The 23,286-nt window shown below is 49.8% G+C and overlaps 1 protein-coding gene across 1 annotated transcript in view; it reads right to left on the minus strand.

Moving 5' to 3' along the window:
• Positions 1–23,286, minus strand: part of TBC1D22A (TBC1 domain family member 22A) — a 334,425-nt gene that overhangs the window by 194,055 nt on the left and 117,084 nt on the right. The window contains exons 6-7 of the mRNA XM_081249045.1: positions 17,378–17,506; positions 13,429–13,491 (exon numbers count right to left, since the gene is read on the minus strand). Coding sequence (XP_081105171.1) covers positions 13,429–13,491; positions 17,378–17,506 — 192 coding nt within the window. The remainder of the gene's footprint in view (positions 1–13,428; positions 13,492–17,377; positions 17,507–23,286) is intronic.

Consider the following 23,286-nt stretch of genomic DNA (forward strand, 5'->3'; position numbering starts at 1 on the left):
CCGAGACCTGGAGCCCTCACAGCTTCGATGCCAATAAATAACACCCCCAGTGGCTCTGACGCTTGCGTGCCCTTCACCTGCCATCTGCTCTGGGCAAGCACTCCTACTTCCTCACGTAGTCAGAGCCAGGAGGCTGCGCCTAGAGCCTCTCGCCTTCTTGGATATTATTTCCCTTTAACAGTAGCTATTCATTTAGAAAGTAAGAAAAACTCCCGTGCTTTATGGGTCTCTGGGCGGGAGAGGGAGAAGAAAAGGTAAACCACTTGCTTAAATCTCCTTCAGCCTCTCTCTTCCAACAGCTTATCTTTGTTCATTTCAAGGAGCAGCTTCCTCTCCCCCCAAATCACCCGTCTCCATCCCTTCTACCCCTTTCACAAAGCAAGTATGTACCTCCAAATTTAATACGCCCCATGCATAAATGAACAATTCTCTAGGTAGGATCAAGGATTTAAGTATGTAATTTCAAATATTTTAGGAATCATGGGTCCACTGTCACCCTCCTCTTATGAAGTAATTAATAAGAAAAAGTCAACCTGAGGTTTTCACAGATCACAAGGACCAACAGTAATGGTCCTGCCATGCTGAGGACACCAGGAGGCCACGGCAGGCTCCACCCCAGCCAAGCCAACCACCTGTCCCAGGCCCCGCACCTGCCCTCGCGGGCGAGTCCCCTGGCCCAGGCGTCCCCTCCAGCCCTGCTCTGGGACCAGCCACCCCAGCCCCAAACAGGAAGCAGCATCTGGCTGAGGGGCAGGCAGAAGCTGACAGACAGATGAGCCCCGTCTAGACTCCCAAGGAAAAAACTCCACTGACTGTAATAAAGTAGAAGAGATCTCCATACAGAGAGGATGCCTGGTGACACTGGGAAAACATGAATCCAAAAGGACAGGGGGGAACCTCGAGTCCTGACCTGCCCATAGCTGAGGGGGGCTGAAGGGAGGGCGCTGGCTGGGGGCAGGGGCTGCAGGATCCGCAAGGCAGCGAGGCTCCCTCGTGCCCCTGGCCGTGCCCCGGGCCCCCTCAGCTCCAGCCTCAGGGACCCACGTGCCAAGACCACATGTTCCGACGTCTGCCCCTTGCGTGCCCGCCCTGAGCTGTCCGGCTGGCTCAGCCTCCAGGCTCCATCCGCTCCCATCCCTGCTCCCGGACCCTCTCCCCAGGTGCCGGTGGGACGGGAGCGGGACACTGGACTCGGTGGCCCCGGGAGACAGGGCTGCTGCAGGACGCCGGGCACAGACCTAAACCTATCGCGGCACAGTTAACTTACTCATTAAAGGCTGTGGGCAGAGAGGCAGTCACGACAGACGAGGCTGTGACGCCGATTAGGAGGCCACCGCCTGCCATCGGAAACCACAGCCGAGCTGCAAGGGTGCAGCGTTTCTTTTTCTTGGTTGTTTCCTTTTCACTGACTGATTTATTCTGTACCTTTTGTCTTAAATCACTTCATAGGAGCGTGCTTTGCTTTTGCTTTGAAATCACAAAAAGTAGCACTGATTCCAGCCAAAGTCACTTAGCGTCACTGAAAAACTCCCCCACCCATTAATTCGACACAGGCCCGTGGGCCCCAGGGTCCCCATTGCTTCCCTCTGGAAGCCCCTCAGCTCGTTTCCCAGCAAGGCCGCCACGAAGCCCGGGAAGGCGCTCTGACCATGCGAGCACTCGGGCAGCAGCGTGAAGGGAGGGCTTCCCCGAGGTCACTGTGCCCTGTCCTCGCCGCCGTCATAACGAGCTCTCCCCAGATCAGACATGGAGACCCTGACGGAAGAACAGCAATCCCGGCCCCAGCACAGAGGGTCCTGTGCTGAGGGACTTCTACACCTGCATCAAACGATGGCATGGTTATTTTGCAAAGAATGAATGCATCGAGCCATTTCTAAGCTTTTGCTCTCAGACTGGTTAAAAAACAAAACAAAACAAAGCATAAGCCACTGATTGTGCACCGCTTTCCCCAAACTGTAACATGCTTTAAGGGGCACGAGTTACACACAGGGTCCCCTGGGGTGTCTGCAGAGGCCAGCGGGGAGCACACTCTCTCCTCCTGCCCCGCCCCCTTCCCCGGGTCCCATCCGATTCTCCAGGGCCTCTGATACCGAGTGTCAGCTACAACGACAGAGAGGAGCCTCACAAAGGACACCCACTCCTCCTTCCCCACCCAGGCCCCCTCACCAAGCGGGCACAGCCCCAGGAGGGCCAGCCGGCTCCAGCCCACTGCCAGGACCCCTGTCTCCAAGGGCTCTGACATGCCCGGATCCTCAGAGCAACTTCAGACCTGGCTCAGAGGACAGACCAGAGGCCAGAGCCGCTCTGAGTCCCCCCAGACAAAGTGGGAAGAGGTGATGGGTCACTGGCATCAGGGGTCAAAAGCCAGCAGCCCCGGGCCAGGACTCCAGACGGAGGGGCACAGGAGCTGGCAGCCGGAGCACCATGGGACCCTGGGATGGCACAGGCCGGTTGGGCCACGTGGCAGGAGCCCAGCCTGCACCCTCCCTGCAGCCCCCCTGCAAGGAGGAGCCCCCTCTAGCCGGGGCCGCGGGGCTTCACCGCGCAGTCAGCCCAGCACCCCGGGCCCAGGGGAAAGGCAGCGGCAGAGGCAGCCGGGCCACAGGTGCACCAGGGAGGGGTGCCGGCCAGCCGGGGGTGCGGGCCTCCTGGCCGCAAGGCGCCCGAAGGCCCAGGTCAGGAAGGAGAGGCTTCCCAGACCGTGAGCCGGCTGGCCTCAGCAGCTTGGTGTCCCCTCCAAACTCGTGTCCCCACAGACTGCCCTGCCTCCTCCAGGTCATCCTCCCCAAGGCCACGCACAGCGGGAGCAGGGTCGGCACCACACAAACGGATTCTGTGCCCCGGGGCCTCCACCATACGCTGCCGAGGATGGAGCCCACCGCGGTCACCACGTGCCCAGCAGTTGGCCCCTGGCGCTTCTTCAGGGACCACAGTCCCCACGACTCCGTATGTCCAAAATCCAGGTATTTTATTAACAGCTGTCACAGGAAAGGTGAAAACAATGCATTCACTTGCACAAGACTATTAGCAGAAGCAGGGGAGTTCAAGAAGTAACAGACACGGAGAGGGGGTCAGATCTGTCACAGTACATTAACCCACATTTAAATGAATGTGCTGTGGGTTTAAGTAGCGGTATTATCTGCCAATAAAGAAAGGATGCCCTCCGTGTGTGGATGTGTTTAATGAAAACACGGAACGATCCAAGACGGCTCTAGCGATGAATACGCACTGGTTATTATTCGCTCCTAAAGTTCTGTTGACATTCCTGACGCTCTTATCTTTATTAGAGAGAAAGAATTCATCAAAAGTCATTCAAACTTTAAACTCTTCCTGAAGCATCTTTTCTACAGAGCAATTTAAACTCAACGACAATAATTAAAATACTTGCTACTATTACCATCAGGGCTAAAAAAAAAATGAAAATGCGACAGGCATCCCCAGTTTGCTTGCCCAACTTCAGAAACCTGAGCGCCATGCCAGGTTCTTCCTTAAAAACTCCAGCGTTCTCCCACAGGGGGCTCTGGGGAGGGGCTCAGGAGGCCCCTCCTGGCAGCTCTTTCTGTCCTCACTGTGTACAAACCTTATCACAGGCCCTCCACATGCCTCCAAGGCAGGACCAGGATGCCAGTAACTCAGGGCATTCGGGGAGCTGAGATGTTTTGCATTCCAACAAATGAAATATACTGAAATTGAAATTGAAAATGTCGCTGTGCTCATGATTACTTAGGAAAAAAAATCTGATTTCAGAAACGTGAAAACATCATAATTCTACCATATGCATCGGCAACACAACTTCACAGCATATAGAGCACCGCGGGGTTAATTTCTACGAGAGGAGCTGCAAAATATACAGCTCTGTTGAGAAGATCTGTGGGATTTATATCTCCCGAGATCCAGGAGCCGTGTGGGCTCAGAAAGAAGAGATATTTACAACACAAGTGCTTGCAACAGGATTGAGGGAACCTTCCCCCGTACAAATTATAACATCTGATGAATGAAAAAAGAATAACAGTCTATAACAAATCTAAAATGTAGATTAACAGGCACCCAGATACCACATAAAGTATACACTGAATATAGGTTTACAACACAATGAATAATGCAGCACTCTCGGAAGCAAGCGACAACGCCACGTTTGGTTTGTCATTACTCCACCTTCACCTCCTTCAAATGTGGGGATTTACGTCCCACATTTTGTGCTCAAGCCAGTTGTCTTGATAGGTTAGCAAAGCACAGACGTTTCAGCACACTCAAAACTGAAGTACAGAAAAGAAACAACATCTTCAAAGAAAACATCACAGTGTCACACACGTCACCAGACCAAATATTCGGCACAGCTGATGGGACAACATATCAAAGCACAACTGAGGAATCAGACACTGGTCAGAGGGCATTTTTCCATTTAAAGGGAGGCCAGGCTTCCCCTCCTGGCGGTTCGGCACATGAGATGTTAAGACACTTAATCCCACGAGGCAGTAAAAAAAATCCATCCTGACCAATTTGGATTTATTTCGGGAAGGTACCGTCGCCTCGATACTAGGAAGCCCACTGATAAAATCTACCATATCAACAGAATAAAGGAGCAAAGACCTATTCTCCTCTCAGATGACACGTGGGAAAGGACATGATGACTCTCAACAGGAATTTAGGATTTTAAAACTATGAGAAAAGCAAGGCACCATCCTTAACATAAGGTATCTATAAAATCTACAGTAAATATCCTAAGTCAAAGAAGAAATGTTAAAAGACTTCTTAAGAATCAGAATGACACCAGGATGCCTGCTTTCACTACTAATATTCAATACTGTAGTGGAAGTCTTGGCCAGCAGGAAAAAAAAAAAAAAAAAGCCAAGCATGTATATACAGAACAGAAAGAAAAAAACGAAACTATCGTTATTCATAAGTAATATGATTAACTTCTTTCAAAACTCAAATACATCTACACACAAAATATTAGAATTGATGAAAGAGATTAGTAAGTTTGCCAGATACAAAATTAACTTACAAAGGTCAACTGCATTTCCATATACTGTCAATAAAAAATTAGACAATGCCACTAAAAATTTTAAAAACGCTATTTGCTTAAAATGTATCTATGAATAAATTTAGTAAGTTGTGTAATATATTTAAGGAGGTATGGTTGTTTAAAAGATCAGAAGAACTAAATGCAAAAACAAAGTGTTCATTTTCTCCAACTGTTCAACAGATTCTATGTAATTTCTGAGATTTCTATGAAATACAATGATTTTAAATTTACCTCCAAAAGCAAAAGGTCATGAGTAGCCCAGAAACAAGCAGCAGGCCTGGGTGGCCTGTCCTACCAGACATCAAGACCATGTAACCAAGACAGGAGGAAGAGGGCACAGGGATGGGTGGACAGACCAGGGGAAGAGAAGACAGCCCAGAAGGAGCCCACACACAGCTGCTGTATGACAGTTCAGCAGGGCAAGGGGCACAACCACTTATCCACGTGGGGGATTTTAAAAGAAATGGGGCTGCTGTGTCAAACTCCATGCAAAGTCAATCCCAAATGGATTATGGTCCTAAAGATAAAAGGCAAAACTCTAAAACTCTTAGAATATAAGATTTCTTTGAAATCGTGAGGTTGGAAGGGATGTCTCAGTACACAAAAAGGCCTAATCATAAAGGAAAAGACTGCGAACTGCCTTTGTTAAATTAGGAATTGCTGTTCACACCACCGAGAGTGAAAAAACAACCTACTAACAAAAAGAAGATATATGTATCCATATGTTTCCAAAAAAGAATTGGTATCCAGCTTATATTAGGAACTCCTACAAATCAGGAGGATAAACTAACAAACAAAAAGATGCAGTAGAAATAGGCGTGGAAGCATTTCACAAGAGAGGAAATCAAGTGGCCTAAGAAACCTAAGAAAAAATACTTAACGTGATCAGCAGTGAAGGGATTGGAAGGGAACAGCACCCTGAGACCCAGGCCGTCAGGGAGCCTTTCGGTTTCACAGCTCGCAGTGCAGGGGAGGGGGCGGCATTGGGCACTCACCACCGGCCCCTGGGGCCACTCCCTGGTGCACCCCTCAGAGAAACCCTCATACCTGTGCACAGGAACTCGGAATGCTCATGGCAACATTCTGAGAAAAAGCACAAGAACGAACATAACCCAGATGCTTATCAACACTGGACTGGATCAATAAACCACAGAACACAAGAGGGAATACTATACAGCGGTGAAAAGGAACTACACGACAAGCATCGGTGGATGGAGCTTAGAACCTTAACTCTGTGATATAAAGAGTGGTGGCAAATGAGTACAGACAGCACAATTCCACTAAAAACAAAGATTAAAAACAGGTGAAACACACACACATAAACTCATGTCATAAAACTATACAGAAAAGCAAGAGAATAATTAGCCAAAATTCAAGGGAACAGTTACTTGTTGGGGGACAGGGACACAGCTGCAGAGGGACAGAGAAGGGACCTCAATGACACCAGTCTGGCTCTATTTCTTCAGCCTGACGGTGGGTATGTGGAAGCTAATTTTTAATTTTTTCTTTAAATTGGACATATATATTATAGAAATCTTTCTGCTCTGACATATTTTACCATAAAACCAAAAGGACAAAAAAAAAAAGGAAAGATCTATGGATTAGATCCCCAAAATATGTACCAGAAGAGTTTAATGAACTGATTCTATAACAAATATGTATCTCTCAGGCTCTCACAAATGCATCCCCACCTCTGAAGAAAAAAAAAAAAGATGAATTACGAGACCGAACGAAGAGAGGAGGAGAAAGAAGAGGCGGACCCGTGGAGCACTGAGCCCCGGCAGCGCCCCAGGCTCGGGGCCTCCCGGTACAGAGCGCTCACACCGGGAGGAGTGCATGTTTAACGCATGCGCCCCGCCAACATCTGCCACGCGCTTACCATGCTACATGCCAGGCCCCAGGAGAAGAAAGACCCAGGCCGTGCCCTGGGGAGCTTGCGGCGTGAGAAGAGAGAGCCACGGCCAGAATCCCAGCAAGACAGCTGACCCACCCACCCAAGCCCATCAATGTCCGTTAGGCAGCAGAGGGGGCCGACACCAGCGTGGAGGCTGGTTGAGTCTAAGGGGACAGAGACACATGACAACACGCGGGAAGCACGTGGGCGCGGTGGACCGGCCAGGGCAGGAAAGGGGGTGCTGGCGAGCTCGGGGGGCTGCCGAGCAGAGTAGGCTGGGGAGGGGCCCCAAGGCTGAGGAACGGCACGTGCGAATGCCAAAACCCTCTTCAGTTTGGCCCGGATCCTCATGGACAGAGCCAACACCTGCTCCTCGGAGGCGGGCTTTTCTTCCCGTCCACCGCGGGACCCACGCTTCTCCACGCAAAGGCTCTGGTCAGGAAGTCTGTCTACAGAAAGTTCACAGTCAGGGAAGGAGTCCAGCATGAACACATCTGTGCTCCACTGGCACCTGCCTCCTGGAAAATGACCATCCTTCAGGGCCGCGGAAAACTCATCACAGCGACTAGAAGAATGGTTCACAGATAATGTGTCTAAAAGGCCTGCATGTTTCATTATCCTCTGTGTCTGTTTAAATGTAATGAGACATCACTTCTCCACGGCTAATTGGAAAAAGCATCTACTTTCCCTAATTTGTGAAACTGCTCTCAGAAGCAGATAACCAGAGGGCAGATAATATAACAATTACGGAGGAGAAGTGACCCGGTAGATGATGAACTTATCAAGTGAAAAGGCCCAGCTGCGAAATCTGAAAGAGCTTCTTCCCATGAGCTCCCTGCACCAATCACAGGGGCCAGGGGGCCTCGGGTCACAATCCGGATTCTCCCAAGTAATAGGCTGAGTTTATTCAACGGCGGACAGAGGATAAAAAGAGCAAGTGGCAAAAAAGTTACGAATTTTACTTTCAAATAACAGCGTTGGATTAAAAGATTAATTACTGGTTGCAACAAAACCTCCTAAGTCCCATGAGGCTCCAGGCAATGCTCCAGGCACCCAAGCCATGGCCCTGCTCCCAGGGAGCTGACATACAGGTGGAGTGAGACCTCATCAACAAGAAGACAAATCCGATCAGATAACAAGCACCCGTGAGACATACAAAGTGTGAGTGAAAGTTGGGGAGAGGGGCTGGGACACCAGCCAGGGTCGTTGGGAACAGCGTCTCCGAACCAGACACCTGAGGTCACAGGTGAGAGAAGGAGGAATCCAGACAGCTGTTCATAAAACAAGTACTTGTGCACAGCTGCTCTGTGCCGTGCGCCGCTTGAGGCACATACGTTAGGACTGAAAACGAGACAGACAGAAGGTCTGCTCAGATGCAGCGGAGACAGAAGAGCAGAGCACAGGCCGGGGGGCAGCCCCAACCCAGGAGCAGCTGGGCCCCATGTCCCAGGTCCCTGGGGAGGTCAGGTGGCGCAGCCTCTAGCGGTTACCCCAGGAGGTCCTACCTCCGCAAAGACCCTCCCTCCCTCGGTGGCCTTCCTTCAGATGGGGATTTCCAGGCTCCACCCCAGGAGTCTGACTCAGAAGGTCCAAGGGAGGCCAGGGGACAGGCAGGCTAAAGGTTTTTCAAGCAATTAAGCGAGCAAAAAACGGAACAGACACTTCACCAAAGAAGATCTGAGCGTGACAAATCATCATATGAAAGGATGTTCAACATCCACAGTCAGTAGACAAATGCAAATTGTAACCCCGTAATATCCCACGACACATCTGTTTTATAAAATAGCTAAAATTAAAGACTGGCAAATCCCAAGAACTGACAAGGATGTGGAGCGCCTAGCCACCTCAAGCATGGCGGACTGGCACGGCCACCCTGGAAAAGGGTTTGGCGGTTTCTTATAAAGTGTATATACATACCATAAGGCCCAGCAACTCCACGTCTAGGCACTTACCAGAGAGGGGAAAACACAGATGCCTTCCCTAGATTTATACGTGAAGGTTTAGAGCAAATGTACTTTGTAATGGCCCAGAATTGGAAAGGACCCCAGTACCCATCAACTGGTGACTGGGCAAACACACGCCCGGAAGACGGCCCTGCTCGGCGGTGCCGTGGATAGCAGGGCTGAACGTCCACGCCCTGTCCAGGTCAGGGGAGCCCCTCACTAAGTCTGTAAGCTGTGTGATTCCCTTTCTGTGAAATGCTTTAAAAGCAAAACTCTAGGGATAGAAAGCAGATCAGCAATTGCCAGGGGCAGGGGGAGGGGACGGGAGACGGACAGCAAAGGGACACGAGGGGACTTCTCAGGGCGATGGAAGTGTCCACACCATGATTCCAGTGGCTGGTACATTCCTACACACAGGTGTCAAAACTAATCTAACTGTATGCTTAACACAGGTGAATTCTCCTGTGTGTCAATTAGCCGTCAATAATGCTGGCAGGAGAAAAGGAGGAGGGGGGGCGGGAGGAGGGGAAGGGGAAGGGAGGGAGGAAAAGACATCCAGAGCAGAAGTGGGCATCACCTGCTGAACGAATAAACCAAAGCGCGGACAGACTCGGGGAAACACTTACGGCAGAAACCCTTCTTCCCGAGTCATGAGAAGCCCAGACTTTATAGGGACACAAGACCAACTGAAATCAGAGTCACGTTTCCTGGTTCTATACAGCCAAGGACAAGCACGTAGGATACAAGCCAAAGCACTACAAGCAGCTTCTCTCAGACACCTATGTTATGGGAGGGGCTGCTCTTCTCCCTCCTGTCTTGTCTTGTGTCTTCACATTCCTACTGCTGGAATGCAAGCATGAGGGAGGGAGCTAGAGCCCCAACCTGGACCACGAAGAGAAAGCCAAACACAGGGGAGCAGCCAATGCACTGCCGACGACCTCCCCCCGCCGAGGGGGCGGCAGGCTCCCATCCGGGGAAGCCACTGCTGCCATGGATCAGCCTCAGTGTGTCCAAGCCTAACCTCCGCGATGCCGCAAACGAGAACTTGACTTTGCCTGCTTGTAACATGAGACCAACGCTTCCAGAAGGTTTCCACACACACACACAATCTGCCCCCCAGCCAGCCCTGGGCATGTCTGCAGCTCCAGGAGGAGTGCCAAGGGAGCCAAGGGAGGGGCCGTGTGAGCCCCGCTGCCGCTGCCGGGGGCACTTCCATCGCCCTGAGAAGTCCCCTCGTGTCCCTTTGCTGTCAGTCTCCTGTCCCCTCCCCCTGCCCCTGGCAACTGCAGAGGCGCTTCCATTGGGATCGAGGTCCCAGCACATCACACATGAGCAGGCCAGCAGACACCAGCCGGCAGTGACTGGATCCCGTCTCTGAAACCAGGAGCCTACAGGCTCAGCTCTACGAGGAGTGCGTCAAGTGACAGGAAAAATACAACAGTGAAGACAAACCAAAAGTTGTGTGGCAGACTCTATTTTCCACTAAAAAGAAAAATACGTTAAAATGAGGTTATAATATGTGATCTCTTGTTTTCCAGATAGAAGCACAACTATTGAAAAGGACAATCAAAGAGAAGTACCTCAAAATGACTACTTCTGTGGAAAACTAATTTTCTCCTTTTGTGTTCTGTAATCTAAAGCACTTTGGCTTTAATAATCCTGGATTTCTTTTTAACAAACTTACTGCACAGACAAGAGATATCAAAGTTTAAAAGTGCATTTACTGGAGCAATCAAGATGCAAAACAAACATTTAAAACAATAAAGACACAGACCTACTAGAGAATGGACTTGAGGATATGGGGAGGGGGAAGGGTAAGCTGTGACAAAGTAAGAGAGAGGCATGGACATATATACACTACCAAACGTAAAATAGATAGCTAGTGGGAAGCAGCCGCATAGCACAGGGAGATCAGCTCCGTGGTTTGTGACCACCTAGAGGGGTGGGATAGGGAGGGTGGGAGGGAGGGAGACGCAAGAGGGAAGAGATATGGGAACATATGTATATGTATAACTGATTCACTTTGTTATAAAGCAGAAACTAACACACCACTGTAAAGCAATTATACTCCAATAAAGATGTAAAAAAAAAACAATAAGAAAATTCAATTTTAAAGAGATGCCATTTATAACAGCAACAAAAAATATGACAACTAAGAATAAATCTAATAAAACGTACACAGGACCTATTATGGAACAACTTCTAAAACTTCATTGAAAGGCATTAAAGAATGGCCTAAAAAATGGGGAATTAGCATGTTCATGAAAACGAAGACTAAATTTCATAGAGATGTCAATTCTCCCAAATTGACCTATACATTCTGTGCAATTCCAATCTTAAGTCAAACACACGTTAAAAACCAATAAGGGTGGAATCTAAAAAATACAGCAAACTAGTAAATATAATAAAAAAGAAGCTAACTCGCGGATATAGAGAACAAACTAATGGTTACCAGTTGGGAGAGGGACTATAGGGGAGGGGTTTAAGAGGTACAAACTATTAGGTAAAAAATAAGCTACAAGGACATATTGTACAACACAGGGAATATAGCCAGTATTTTATAACTATAAATGGAGTAAAAATTATGAATCACTATATTGTACATCTGTGACATATAATATTGTACATCAACTATACTTCAATTAAAAAAAAAAAAGAGAGAGAGAGAGAGATGGACTTCCCTGGTGGCCCAGTGGTAAAGAATCCGCCTTCCAATGAAGGCAATGCGGGTTCAATCCCTGGTCAGGGAACTAAGATCCCACATGGCGTGGGGCAACAAAGCCTGCACTCCACAACTACTGAGCTCGCGTGCCTCAACGAGAGAGCCCACGTGCCGCAAACTACAGAGCCCACACGCTCTGGAGCCTGTGCACCACAACTAGAGAGAGGAGACCCGCACGCCACAACTAGAGAGAAGCCCGAGCACCGCAACTAGAGAGAAACCTGAGCAGACTACATGCCGTAACAAAAAGATTCTGTGTACCGCAGCTAAGACCCAACACAGCCAAAAAGAAATAAGGAAAATAAATAAAGAGAGAGAGAGAGAGAAAAACTTGGCTCCCTGACTCTGGGACTTATGTGGAAGAGCAAAGCCTTAAGATGACCTGATCACTTTTGAAGAGGAAGAGGGGGTGTGAACACCTCCTACCAAATACTGAGACTTAGGATGAAGCTGAATGAATGAAGGTAACTCGAATACTGGGACAAAACAGAGACCAGATCTCCGCAAATGTGAAAATGGCATGAACAGAGGGACATTGCAAACGTGGGGAGATAAGCTGGACTGGCCACCACGGGAGAACGTTAAACTGGATTCCCACCTCACAGCACACACAGCCATCGGATACAGATGAATTAAAACAGGTGTGAATGCTAACACTTCATAACTTTGAGGTGAAAACAAGGGAGGGAGAATGGCTTAAGGATGTCTGGGTAGGAAAAGATCTCCTCAGGAAGCTAACCGTAATAGAAGAGATGGGTAAGTTCAATGCCACGAAAACTGAGAACTTCGATCATGACAGCCATCAAGAAGAAAGTGGCAGAAACAAGCCACAGAGTGGGAGGAGGAATCTGCCATATACAAACTGCAAAGAATTAGAATCCCTAATATATAAAGATCAACAACCAACATACAATTAAATCAACCACACAAGAAATCAGGCAAAGGTGGGAATAAGCATTTCCCTGAAGGCGGACACAGAAGCACGTAAATACATGAAGAGATGCTTACTCCACAGGTGATCAGAGAAAGGAAAATGAAGAATGCCCACCAGAGACAGAACTTGAGAAGCCTGGCAACACCCAGACCTGGCAGGGGTGTGAGCACCAGGACGGCCGGTCCTCTACAGGGGAGAGCTGAATCAGGAAAACCCACTGGAGGGCATGCTGACATCATCTGGAAAGTTTAACAGGCTGACAGCCAACCTTGCAACAATCTTCCTTCTTCATAAATGCTCTTGAGAAATCCCTGCCAGGGGGCACCTGCATAACTGTACGTGCAGCTTCCAGGCAACACTATTCCCAATAGCAAACCATAGAAACCCAAATGTCCACCAACAGGAAAAACAGCAACAGAAAGTGTGGAATATTTAAATAACAACTAGACACAGAGATTAGCTGAATCTAAGAAAATAATGTAGATGAAAAAAGCCAAATTGCAGAGGAATGAGCCGGCTCCAGAACACGGCTTTCCCAGGGTCACGTGACATGTATTAAAGGCATGAAGGATCACAGATACAAGTCAGGAGACAGGTCATCTCCTGGGGAGGGGCCTGGAGACGAGTGAGAACAGCAGGTGGCTTCCACACTATCAGTCTCACTCAAGTGGGCTTCTCGGTTCTAAACTGGGTGGTAGACTCATGAGTGTGAACTACATACACAACTCCAATTAAGTTCTTTTGTATACACCAGTACTGCACAATAAAAATATTTTAAAAACAGTTAGCAATTCCGGTTGGCGATTCTGTCCCCAGGGGCCATCCCCTCACCTGCCGTGGGTAGAGCCACTAGGACGGTGGGCACCCATCTCCCTCCCAGAAAGGGAACTTCCGGATCCCAGCCCTTACCTCTGTCACTTTGGGTTGAAGTATTAATGCTTCAGGACTCATTCGAGGGATGTCTATGTGGATCTGCAGATGGAGGAGAAAGACACATGTATTTTAAAAGATGCTGAACATCAAGACAGGCATTATGATTAAAGGGTGACAGTTAATAACAGCAACGGATTTGCTCTGGGTCTCGGTCTGCTCTCTCTGAGAAGACAAATTCTGTGTCACGTGTTCTCCTGTGGAGGAGAGGCAGGTTCCGTCTGCCTGGGCCCCCCCGCCCCCGTCCTAGCACGACAGGCTTGTTCCACGCTTTCCAACCCAGTGGCGGCTGCGTTATTAGGAACAGAGCAGGCCCTCGGCTATTTAGTAACAGGATCCATAGCAATTAGCAAACATTGATTTCCAGCCTCTGACACGGGGAGCGATTCAAGCACATCAACAGTGTACAAGTGTTCAACTGTGACAGCTTCTTCAAACCCCAGCCACAGTTTTCTGCACTTTACAAAATCCTTGGGGGACACAGGGCACTTTTCAGAGGACGCATATAAAACCCTCTGGTAGAATCAGCTGATCCCCGTCTGACCACCGTCTGACATGAGAGTCGTAACAAAGTTCCCCATATACCGCAGAGCAGCACACCTGCGGGTTCAAGACGCAACCAAATAAGATCGTTCAGGGCTTGAGCTGGCATCCAGGCTGGCCCTCAACACCCCGCACGAGCACCGACTGCGGCCAATGCTACCACCATCCCCGTGCAACCCAGGAAAATGGCCCAAACAGGCCGCGAGAAGACGTGCACATCTTAACACCATGGGGAGCCTACGATTCAGGCTCATCCCCCGTCCTTGCCCGTGACCTCAAGGGTTCTGAGACCCACAGGGCCTGGGAGTGTCCTCACTCTGCCTCGCCAGCACCGTGGCCTTGGGTCCCTCACCAGGCTCTGGGGCTCAGCATCCTCGCCCATTAGACACCTGCCACGTCCCTCAAAGGGCTGCTGGGGAAGATCCAACAAAAAGGTGGATCAACAGCCCCCAGAGCTCCATCAGCTTCACGGCTCTGAGACGTGGGAATTGTTTTCGCACTCACAGGTTCCCGCCTTGAACTCTTCCCTCAGGGGAGAACTTGGAAATCAGCTGCCCATCAGTGGTACCAAGGGAGGGGATGAGATGGCTCAGGGTACGAACTGGGCCAGGGGCCAGCAGACTGAAGCGTTGACGGAGCGTGGACAATGAGGCATCAGGGACAGTGAGGACAGTTAGAGAGCAGAGGCGACGGCATCAGAGAAGACGAGAGATAAGCATTCTCCAACCCACTGAGCAACGCGGGGAGGAACCTGGCAAGCGGAGGGAAGGAGGCCTGGAGGGAGAGGACAAGGAGGGAACACCCCAGGCTGGTGGGGTCGGAAGGCTGCAGCTGGCCACTAGCGGGAGCCCAGAACCTTCTCAGCCCTTGACCAGGGCGTCCCCTAGGGTCGCCCTCAGAGCACTGATCCCATGCCATCAGAGTCACGTGGGCACGCGTCTGTCCCCGGCACGCCGAGGGCCAGCACAGCCCATGTAACAGAAGAGCTAGCTGCCCGTCGTGCGTTTGCTGGGGGGCAGGACGGTGCACACCAGCACCGGCTCTGTATGCCCCGCCCCCCATACAGGACTGAGCCGGTCGGGCGGCCACGAAGTCTGCAGAACCCGCAGAGCGGGGAGGACACACAGATGAACCTTTAGCTCTGACCGACTCTGTGTGCTGTGGACGGGACATCCTCACCCGAAGAGTAAACGCAGAACTCATATGAACAGAGGACAGAAGAGGGACAGGGAAGCAGACAGGGGACCCTGGCCTCCTGCGGCCTCCCAGTGCTGTGGGAAGGCCAGGCCACACACCTCGGGGCAGACGGCCAGGTAAGGTCAGTCCATGGGTCAAACACCGTGAGTGGGCAGCGGGGAGAGACCAGGGTGCTCAAGCCCCAAACCCAGGCTGGCTCCACCCTGACCTAAACAGAGCGCCTGAAACGGCCGTGCCAGGACGGCCCAGGGCCCACCTCCAAGAGGCGTGTGTGCTCAGCACAAAGCAAGCAGGCCCACGGGAAACACTGCCACAGCTTACACGGTGCTGAATTACAGTAATGCAGGAACATTTGGGGGATTCACAATAACACAGGAGCTTTTTATTACCTATCACAGTAACTGAATAAAGATATATGCAACCCGTTTTTAATTAACTTTCCCTCAAGAAATTCATAATAGAATGCAGTCTGGTAAATCTTGCTGATAGATGCTCGTGTCATCCTTTGGACATCTTTTTCTGGAATAAAAACAGAGCAAAGTGACTTCCCTGGTGGCGGAGGGGTTAAGAAACCGCCTGCCAATGCAGGGGACATGGGTTCGAGCTCTGGTCCAGGAAGATCCCACATGCCGCGGAGCAACTAAGCCCGTGCGCCACAACTACTGAGCCTGCGCTCTAGAGCCCGCGAGCCACAAGTACTGAAGCCCGCGTGCCTAGAGCCCGTGCTCCACAACAAGAGAAGCCACCGCAATGAGAAGCCCGCGCACCGAATGAAGAGTAGCCCCCGCTCGCCGCAACTAGAGAAAGCCTGCGAGCAGCAACAAAGACCCAACGCAGGCAAAAATAAATAAATAAATTTAAAAAAAAAACCACACAGCAAAAATACATGCAACACAATACCAAATGTACCCATTCCCTAAAACCAGTGAAGTGGAAAAAAAACCAGGTAAGCTAGTATTTCCCTGATCCAATCCAAATGCAATCTGTATCACAAATCAGTTTCCCAGAGTGACGGGTGGCAGCACCGTGTGGCCTGGGAGCCACCCGGGTGGGAGACAGAGGACAAGCCCCAGTGTGGGCAGCAGGGGCCAGAGGCAGAGAAGGCCCCGCCCTGGAAGGTGACGGAAGCGGGTCCCTGTCCCCATCTCCCTCCTCCCGCCCCCAAACGAGTCACTCTTCCTGCAGAGCTGCCAGTGCCTGCTTGGGAAGATGCCTTTCAGCAATCCATTTAACTTAAAGAACCTGTGATTAGCAATCAGCACTAAGGCCTGTCTTTGGACCTTTTTACAGCGCTACACCAAACTGACAAGGAGATGTGGGTATCCCACATCTGAGGGAGACAATTTCGGCAACTCTCATTCACCTAGAGGTCGGGTTTCCAAGAGGAAATACTCAATACTGACACGCATCAGGAAAATCAGAAGTTCATGTCAGAATACGAGGCAGTGCTACCAATGCCTAACCACCTTTTTGTTCAACTGCAGCGCAAACCATTCTGAATTCTCACATATTACAAAGACAAGAATTATAAAGGCTTCGAGCAATTCTAACAGCAAATTCTGGATACACCATGAACCGTAAATCAATTTTAAGTATCTTTCCCATCATGCACACTGTCAACTGACTATTCAAGAAGCCATAATTATATCCATTTTGTATTAAACTAAATAGCAAACTTATAAGCTGGCTACACCTCTGCTATGGACTGAACTGTGTGTCTCCAGAACCAAGCCGAGCAGCATGGCTCTCCTCTACCTACATCACGTCCCTGACAGCAGCAGAGGACAGCGCCCATGGGGCCTAGGGGACTCACACCTCTGACCCGACCCAGACAAATGTCTGCTCCTGACCTTCTGGTCAGACAGCCGCTCGCTGAGTCACAGGACACCCTCCACCCAGGGCGGGGCGGGGGTCGGCGGGGAGGATCTCAGTGCACGGCGAGGGGTCTGGGCTACCTGTTCTGTGGCTCCAATTAAGAGCCCCCTTCCCACTTTTGCAGAAGGAACTGGGGATGCACAAGGTGCTAGTATCAGTGGGAATTCACCATTATTTGTTTTCAAGTTTATTTATTTACTAGAAAATAAAGATCTGTGACCCAATCAGGAAACTGCCAGATAAAGCATTTCCTCCAAGAAGGCAGACGTCACCGAGTAGTTCAAGTGACAAGAAAAAGAAGAAGTATCCCCACCTGTCTGTATGTATCCTGGTGAACTTCATCCGTCCTAGAATCATAATAGTGATCAATAAAAGCAAAATATTCTTTCTGTTTTCTTTGGAGAGTGGCTGGTCTTCGGTCTACGTTGGCAGGAAGGTAACCCTGCGAGAGAAGAAAACAAACAAGAAAAGTACATACGGTTAATGGTAATTCCTGGAGTCTCTGTGAGAAGTTTGTAATCAAAAGGCTCACACCTTAAACGAGCTTGGCACTCTGAAATCTGACACAGAGGGGAGGACAACTGAGTTGTGAAGAAAGAGACACAAAGACAAGCAGTGAGCTGAGCCCCATGGAAGTATCACCCCCAACCGCACTCCATGGGGTCTGGGCTCAGGCATCTGCAGCCTCCACCAAGGTGATGGAACTCCACCTGCAGCCATACAAGAGCGGGCCGGAGCCAGCGCAGCAGGCTGGCATTTACCGCGCTCATCTATAGCACAACTGAGAGATGAAAGCCCCCTTCTCTAAATGCCTTGGACACCATGGAGAGCTCAGAAGTGTGTAAGCCCTACAACTATACATGTGTGTGCACATATATGTGTGTCCGCGTACACATATACGCATGCATATATATATATATATATATATACACGTGCGTATGCTTGTGTGTGCGTGTGTGTGTTTACGCACACATATGTGTAAATTCTCATGCACGTCTTCTCCTCTCTCCAAAGACTCCTGGGCTCTGGCAGCCGCAGGCCCAATACAGACTCAGAAAGGGTCCGGCAGGCAGCAAAGGGTGGCCGTGAAGAGCCCAGACTCCTGTCTTACATTTTCTACTTTTTCAGTCAACGTTACTGCCACACCAGAGATAAAATAGAAGGTGCCTCTTTTCAGGAAACGGGTCCATGACATCTGACAAAGGTGTACAGCCATGCAACTGCTGCCCCCGTGAAGACTGGAGCAGTGTCATTGCCCCAAAACCGCCCCAGTGCCCTCTGCAGTCCCCCCACCCCCTCTTCCCCACGGGTCGCGGCTGCCGCCCTAGAATCGCCCGTAAGTGGAATCATGGGGACCTGTGCCTGGGGGCCCTTCACTCGGCCTGCTGGCTTTTTTTTAACTGAAGTATAGCTGATTTACAGTGTTGTATTAATTTCTGCTGTACAGCAGTGACTCAGTTATACACCTACAGACACTCTTTTTTTATATTCTTTTCCGTTATGGTTTATCCCAGGAGAATGGCTCTAGTTCCCGGTACTCAACAGTAGGACCTTGCTGTCTATCCATTCTGTATGTAATAGTTTGCATCTACCAACCCCAAACTCCCAGTCCTTCCCTCCCCGCCCCCCTACCCCTTGGCAACCACAGGTCTGATCTCTATGTCTGTGAGTTTGTTCCTGTTTTGTAGATAAGTTCATTTGTGCCATAGTTTAGATTTCAGCAGATGAATGGATAAAGAACATGTGGTACATATATGCAATGGAATACGACTCAGCCATAAAAAAGAAGGAAATAATGCCATTTGCAGCAACGTGGATGGACCTAGAGATGATCATACTACGTGAAGTAAGTCAGAAAGGGAAAGACAAATACCGTATGACAGTCTGCTGTCTTTTGAGATTCTTTCAGGAACCAACAGTGACCTCCTCTTTCTCCCCAGGTGGAATTTCCAGGATATGGCTATTTACCAGTTTATTAAGCCATTCACTCTTTGCTGATCATCTGAGTTGTTTCTAGTTTGGGGTTATTTTAAATAACGCTTGTTATAAACATTCTTGCACAAGATTTTTATGAATATACAGTTTGATTTCTCCTGGGTAAATACCCAGGAGCAGAGTTACTGGGTCATAATGTAGGTGTATGTTTAGTTTTCTAAGAAACTGCCAGATCCTTTCCCAGAAGGATGATACCATTTTCCATCCCAGCTAACAACACCTGAGAATCTCAGACGTTCCACACCCTCCCTGACACTCGTATTGTCAACCTCTAATATCAGTCACTCTGTCAAGGGCTTTTAATTTCATTTCCTGAATGATTCATGATGTTGCGTGTCTTTTCACAAACCCCCCTGCCACTGCTTGTCTTCTCTGGTGAAACGTCTGTTCACATCTTTTGCCCAGTTTTTTAATCAGTTGCTTGTCTTCTTAGTGAGTTTTATGAGTGCTATATACATTCGAGACGTGAGTCTTTCTGTCAAATATATGCACTGTGATTATATTCTCCTAGCCTGTGGCTTGCCTTTTTATGTCTCAAACAACAGAAGTTTCACATTTTCATGAAGTCCAATGGACAAAGTTTTTCTTTTATATTTAGTGGTCCTTGCGTCCCGTGTAAGAAGGGTTTTCTCCTTGCTTTCTTCCTAACGTTCTAAAGCCTATCCCTCGAGTGTCCCTCCTCATCCCTCGAGTGTCCCTTCAACATCACTCCCTCCAGAGGCTGGACTGACCCTCGAGGAGGCTGCTCATGCAGCGCCCCAGCAGCACCTGGCACGAGGCTCTGCAGAGCCAGCCGCTCACTGTGCCAGCCACATGGCAGGCACCCAAGTTTTCACTGAGTGCATTCATGTATGAGTGAAAAATGAACAAATACATCCCCTGCGGTGTTTTCTGCGTTTTAAAGCGCTTTCACATCCAAAGTCAACGTCACCGTGCTTACTGCTAAATATCTATGCATCCTTTGTTCAAACAGAGCCCTGAAGAGCCTCTGGGAACTGCGTCTTCCTAGTCTCAACCCATGTGCCACCTGAAGGTGGGTAATCCCCTTCCTTCAGGACAGGTCTTGATGGGCTAATAAGCTAAACACCCACACCATCCCACCAGCCAGTGACCAGCAGGCTCAGGGGTAAAGGGGGCACCCAATGCAGGCACAAAAGCCAGGCCCGGGGCCTTCTTTGCTGCTGCTTGTGAATCAAAGAGAATGTGCACAGTCTGGAGCTGCGGCAGCCACTCTGTGACCACGAGGGAGAACCACGAGCTGCAGGTCCACCGTGAAGAGCTGACTCAAGAAGAGCTGCGCTCAGTCGCCTTGATGATGAAATCAACCTACGTCCAGCCGCATCTTCTCAGCTGTGCGAGCACACGCATCCCCTTTATTTCTCTAAGGCATCTCCGTTAGCATTTGTTCTGTATTACAGATTATACACTCATGCACATTCGTTTTATCACATTTAGATCACATCATTTAAACTTTTTAATAAACATGTACTGAAATATAACGTGTGTGTGCACGTGCGCTCCCAAAAAGTATGTGTGAATTATCATAGATTGAACCTGTCTCAGGGCCCTTTGGGAGCCTTCCAACCACTGACCCTTACCTCCTGATCTGGTGTCAGAGGTACCTCCCTGACTCCTGACACCTGGATAAATTCTGCCTATTTCTGAACTTTATATACATAGAACCTTTTTTTTTTTTTTGCCTCGTTGCTTAAACTCAGCATTATGTTTGAAAAATTCATTCATTCTGTAACATGAAAACAGTAGTTAATTTTCACTGTTGTGGGACTTCCCTGGTGGTCCACTGGTAAAGCATCCGCCTTCCAGTGCAGGGGACGCAGGTTCGATCCCTGTTCGGGGAACTAAAATCCAATATGTCACAGGGCAACTAAGCCCATGTGCCACAACTACTGAGCCTGCACCTCTCAACTAGAGAGAGAAAACCCGCATGCCACAACTACAGAGAAGCCGGCACACCGCAACGAAGATCCCGCGTGCCGCAACTAAGACCTGACACAGCCAAAGATAAAAAAACAATAAAATTAAAAAATTGTCACTGTTGCATAATATCTCCATGTACAAAATCCATTCTGTTAACAGACATTTGGGTTTTTACCAAGTTTTTGTGATAAACACTCTTTTTTTTTTTTTTTTGCGGTATGCGGGCCTCTCACTGCTGTGGCCTCTCCCGTTGCGGAGCACAGGCTCCGGACGCGCAGGCCCAGCGGCCATGGCTCACGGGCCCAGCCGCTCCGCGGCATGTGGGATCCTCCCAGACCGGGGCACGAACCCGTATCCCCTGCATCGGCAGGCGGACTCTCAACCACTGCGCCACCAGGGAAGCCCGATAAACACTCTTGTAACTGCCTTTTATAATGCACGATATGCAATTTGTTAAGTATGTATGTATCTGGGAGCAGAACTACTAGGTGGGCACACCTTTGACAGATTTTGCTAAAGAATCTTCCTAAGTGATTACACTCCCATTCGAAGCGCATGGGAACGCCCACTGCCCTACATCCTTACCAACACTTGGTAACAGACATCTTTTCATTCTGGCCATCCCGACGGGTTCACGGAGGTAGCTATCAGAATGCAGTTTACACCTGCATCTCCAGTGGACTGAAGGATGCCGTGTACGTCATTTGAGTGCAGCCCCTTTCCCTCCCCCGTCATGTGGCCCCCCTCTCTCCTCCTGATTCATGAGCACCTGCCATATGCAGTCTGACGTGAGCCCTGCAGCAAGCGTCTCCTCCGCGTCCCCGTGGTTTGCGTTTTCTCCCCACTAGTGACGTCTTTGGATGACGAGAAGTTCCTGACTTTAATGAAGCCCAATTTCCTTTTTTTTTTTTTTTTTTTTTTTTTTTTTGCGGTACGGGGCCTCTCACTGTTGTGGCCCCTCCCATTGCGGAGCACAGGCTCCGGATTCGCAGGCTCAGCGGCCATGGCTCACGGGCCCAGCCTCTCCGCAGCATGTGCGATCCTCCCGGACTGGGGCACGAACCCGTGTTCCCTGCATTGGCAGGCGGACTCCCAACCACTGTGCCACCAGGGAAGCCCAGCCCAATTTACTTTTAATGACTAGTCCTTTTTAAGGAAATTTCCTCTCCAACATTCCGTGCTTATGTATCTCAACTTAAAATCATGACCATATTACCGTTGTCACGTCGTATTGTTCCACTACAGGGGTCGGCAAACGCCAGCCCACTGCCCATTTCTATAAACAGAACTTTGGCGGCACACAGCCACGCCCGTTTGCTCACGTGTATGGCTGCACACAACCGAGGTAGAGCTGAGTGGTCGGAAAGAGACCATGTGACCCACTGAAACACATGCTGAAACACTTGCTCTGCAGCCCTTTACAGAAAAAGCTTGCCAACCCCTGGTCTAAAACCACTGATTCCCCAAGGGTGCATAGCCTTCCACCATATATATTTCTTTATACGGATTTCTATTTAACCTTTCCTCGATTTCTGAACATTCTGACAACTTTCAATTGTCCAGTATTCTAAAATACGTGGTCGTGAGCAGTAAAATTTCTATAAGTGCATCGTTAGCTCCAAGGGATACCGGCTATATTTAAGGCTCCTGATGCCTTTTTTTCCAAGTGACGCTGCCAGGAGGTGTAGCAATTTACATCCTAGCAGCCTTGGCACAAGGTGTCACCTGCCCTCCACCTTCCTCAACAGCGAGGAGGAGCCCCCACGGAGAACACCTGCCCTCACATGGCTTCAACTGATTACCGTTGGTCGGAAAGGGGCCCATTCCCAGAGCAGCAGGTCCATCTGACAATACATGAGAGTCAGACAGTGAGCGGCCCCACTACCGCGGAAGGGAGTGGCCACGGTTCCCACCTGCCTCTATCTTCTGGTCAAGTGAGGCATCTGTGCTCCAAAGAGCAGACCGCCTCACAGAATTACACCAGCGCCAAAAACAAACAGGAGCCCCGCAGTGTGGACGGAAGTGCCGGGCCCGCCTGCAGAGCCTCCACGTGCCAGCCGGCAAAGCTGAGCAGCTCAGGACGCGGCCTCTGCAGCCAGCACCACCTGGAACACGCCAGCCTAGGGGGGACCCAGCAGAGAGCCCCCTTCCTGCTGGGCTCCCAGCCCGGCCCCCCCGAGGGAAGTCACAGCTTCAGAGAATCCGGCTGGGACCAGGGGCATCGACCACGCCCAGGCTGGCCTCACTGCCATGTCGTCTCTGTCACCTGCTGGAGAGTAATGATTACCA

Source organism: Mesoplodon bidens, assembly GCF_964165515.1.
Source record: "Mesoplodon bidens genome assembly, chromosome: 11".
Taxonomy (NCBI): domain Eukaryota; kingdom Metazoa; phylum Chordata; class Mammalia; order Artiodactyla; family Ziphiidae; genus Mesoplodon; species Mesoplodon bidens.